This window comes from Crocuta crocuta, unplaced genomic scaffold (assembly GCF_008692635.1).
Source record: "Crocuta crocuta isolate KB4526 unplaced genomic scaffold, BGI_CrCroc_1.0 scaffold299, whole genome shotgun sequence".
In the NCBI taxonomy this organism is placed as follows: domain Eukaryota; kingdom Metazoa; phylum Chordata; class Mammalia; order Carnivora; family Hyaenidae; genus Crocuta; species Crocuta crocuta.
The window spans coordinates 10905268-10908826 of record NW_027532747.1 but is presented as its reverse complement, the minus strand read 5'-3'; the positions used below and the strand labels follow the sequence as shown (position 1 = coordinate 10908826).

The 3559-nt window shown below is 53.1% G+C and overlaps 1 protein-coding gene across 4 annotated transcripts in view; it reads right to left on the bottom strand.

Moving 5' to 3' along the window:
• Positions 1 to 3243, bottom strand: part of TTC7B (tetratricopeptide repeat domain 7B) — a 252850-nt gene extending 249607 nt beyond the window's left edge. For all 4 annotated transcript variants that reach the window (XM_077780871.1, XM_077780872.1, XM_077780874.1 and 1 more), the window contains exon 1: positions 3094 to 3243. In XM_077780871.1, the coding sequence (XP_077636997.1) occupies positions 3094 to 3243 (150 nt within the window). The remainder of the gene's footprint in view (positions 1 to 3093) is intronic.
• Between the last annotated feature and the right edge of the window lie 316 nt (positions 3244 to 3559).

The following is a 3559-nucleotide window of genomic DNA, read 5'->3' as shown; positions in this document are numbered from 1 at the left end:
GGGGGGGCTGCTGGGAGAGGGAGGGCGATGGGCCACAGGCAGACGGAGAGCAGCTCCCCCATGGTGTCCACATGGTCTTGCCCTTGATAAACACAGTTCTCCTGACTTGAAGCAGAAGCAGGGCTCCTGACTCCCAGGCCAGGCTCCTTCCTCCACACCGCATCACTGCCTTGCTCTGGTCCTTCCCGCCTCATCCCACATGTGTGTTGTGGGCACCTCATCTGTGCCGGGCTTTAGCAAGGTCCCAACCAGGAGACAAACCAACTTAAGGTCAAGAAGAGAGGAAGTTTCCCGTACAAAAGCCGTGCGACTCTGCAACATTCTGTATTGGGTAGAGGAAGCTACAAAATGGCAGAAGGAGAACATTTCTCCAGGTAGAACCAGTAAAACAGCAACAAATGACAAATCCCTAGCGCTGCGTAGTTGCGAAGGAGCTTCCACATCCACGCCTCAAAACAACCCTGAGCTAACTGTATGCTTACAGATGAGAAGCGTGAGGCTCAGAGAGGTTAAGTAACTTTGCCAAGTCACACAGCTTATAAATCTAGACCTGGAAACACAAACTCGGGAATTCTAACTTGAAATTCCATGTTCTTACCACTACACTGGGTAGAGGGTGGAGAGCAAAACCCATCCACACCTGGTAACATAAGAAGTCAGTTTTTCACCCTGAAGTCGGGGGTCTAGAAGGCGGGAAAGAAACTAGCCAGATGTCAGGCCTGGGGCATGAGCCTCAGCCTTTCTCCCCTAACACACAGACACATCCTCACACTTCTTGAAGCAGTGCTTAAACCTGATGGGTGTCACTAGGAAGTGTGGCCCCTTGTGTCCACTGTCCCTCCACCCCTTCTCAATGATGAAGACCTACCAGTATCAGGGGCTGACTCTGAAGAAGAGTGTGTCACAGCCCCTGGAAAGCAACAGCGAAAGAGATAACATGTGTTTTTAAAGGCCCACAAGCAGCACCAGGTGCTCAATAAACAGAACTTCCTGTATTAAAGTGAACACTCTCAAGCCAGCCTCTGAAGGGCCTGGGGCTGTGTGTCCATGGGAGACACACATACACAAAGGCCATTTTGAAAGGAGGCTTTCTGCCCGGATTTTCAGAAGCCTGCAGCCACGTAACTGAGGAACACGGACACAAATTCAAATGTTGCCGAAGCCCTCAACTGCTCCAGAGCCAAGGGGGTGATCAGATAACAGGGAGGAAGCACCTGTCAGGATGACAGCTCGCAGGCTTGGAATACAGTGGAGCTGGGAGGGTCCAAGCGCCCTCCCAACAGCCCACCCCTTTCAAACAAAGAGAAACGAAGCCCCAGAGGGGGAAGTGATCTCCTTGCGGTCACACAGCAATTTGGGAATAGGCACAAGTTTCCAAAACAGACACAGAAAGCAAAGTTGAGGAAAACATGGCGGAGAACATGGTTTCGTGGCGGGGGGGGATGTACACAAACAGGAGAGTACAGTCCCGGAGGATTCTGAGATGGGCAGTGAAGAAAAGGCAAAGAGAAATCATCCAGGTTGTCAACAACAACGACAAAAATCCAACCTGAAGAAAAACCGGCCAAAGCACTTGAATATAGATATTTCTCCAAAGACACACAGATGGCCAATAGGCACAAGAAAAGATGCTCAACATCACTAATCATCAGGGAAATACAAAAGAAAACCATAATGAGATACCACCTCAAAACTATTAGGATGGCTACTATCCAAAAACAAAACACACACATACACACACACACACACACACACACACACAGAAATACAAAACTCTGGCAAGAATGCTGTGAAATTGGAACTCAGCATTGGTGAGAATGTAAAATGTAAAATAGTGCAGCTGCTGGGGAAAACAGTATGGAGGTTCCTCAAAAAATTAAACATAGAATTAGCATATGATTCAGCAATCCCACTTCTGGGCAGATGCCCAAAAGAATTGAAAACAAGATCTTGAAGAGATATTTGCAAACCCACGTTCAGAGTAGCGTTCTTCAAACTACTGAAAGTTAGAAGCAACCTCAGTGCCCATGGACGGACGGACAGACGGACGGACGGACGGATAAACACAAGGCAGCACAGACGTCCAGCCTTAAAAGGGAAGGAAATTCTGCTGCATGCTACGATACGGTTGAACCTTGAGGACATCATATTAATAAAATAAGCAAGTCATAAAAAACAAAGACTATACGATCCCGCTTCTATGAGGGCCCTGGAGCAGTGGAAATCATAGAGACAGAAAGCAGAATGGGGGTTGCCAGGGGAGAGGGGGGAACGGAGAGCTGGAGGGTAAGGGGTAGAGCTTCACCGGGATGATGAAAGAGTTCTGGAGCTGTGATATGGCGAGGGCGGCACAATAGCACAGGGCAGCTAGAGACGCTGATGGGAACGGGCTGGGTGCAGGCAGCGAGCGGCCTGCAGAAGCAGTAAGAGCCAGCCTTCGGGGTCGGGGAGAACGCTGAGCCCCGTAAGCGAGCTAACGGGTGGGGAGGGTGAAGGGGGAGCGAAATCCAGATGAAAGGAGATTCAGAGGAAGCGAGAAAGGACTGTGGCGAGAGGGAGAGGGCAAGCTGGGTGCAGAGGCCAGAAGGCAGGGTGGGTGGATAAGAAGGGTAGCACTTAAGGTTTCATGTGCCGTGAGGAGCAAGCCGTTGCTCAGGCAGAGCGCAGTTCCCGTCCTGGCTCCCTCCCACACCAAGGTCCCAGGCCTGCGGTCACCAGTAGGGGTCCCACACAGTTCTGGGCCACAGCGGCCGGGGACACGCGGATCTCAGGCAGGAACCGTGCGGTAAACAGCACTCCTGATTAACCTCTCTCTTCCCTACCGGGGCCAAGGTGTCAGGTGGAGCTCTGGGCCAACATGGCAGCTTTATTCCAAGCACCTGGGGAAGATGCTTCAGGCTATGTGTCGTCGAAGACTCACCAGAGAGGCCCTATGGAGCCGCAAGCCCCCGCACGGTGGGGCGGGCACAGCCATCGCGCAGGAGCCTTGGCAGTGTGCCCCACCTGCCCCGCTCCTCGTAACTGCTCGCTGCCCAGAGTGGGGCGGGCCAAGCGTCACCCCTCGACCCCCCGCCTCTCAGAGACCCACAGTACCTTCAGGTTTCCCCGGTCCAGGGCGGCGGTCAGATGCTTGCGGACCTCGGTCAGCTGGGGCCTGGGGCCTCGGGGGCTGGCCCCCTGCCGCAGGGGGTGTTCCTTCAGGTACTGCTCCAGCTTCGACTCCCCGAGGAGGAGTTCGGCCATGTCATCTACAGGGAACAAAGCGAGAAGCTAAGTGGGAAGCCCGCCCAAGGACTTCAGGACCACCACACCCTTGCACCATGCCCCCAGCAAGGCCCTTCTGGAACCTCATAACCTTAGATGGAGTCCAAGGAGGCACCATCGTACAGTGAATTCTGTTCATTTAATAAGAATGTTCCAGGGACACCTGCATGGCTCAGTCAGCTGAGCGTCCGACTTCGGCTCAGGTCATGATCTCATGGTTCATGGGCTTGAGCCCCGCGTCAGGCTCACTGCTATCATTGCAGAGGCTGCTTCAGATCCTGTGTTCGCCCCCCTC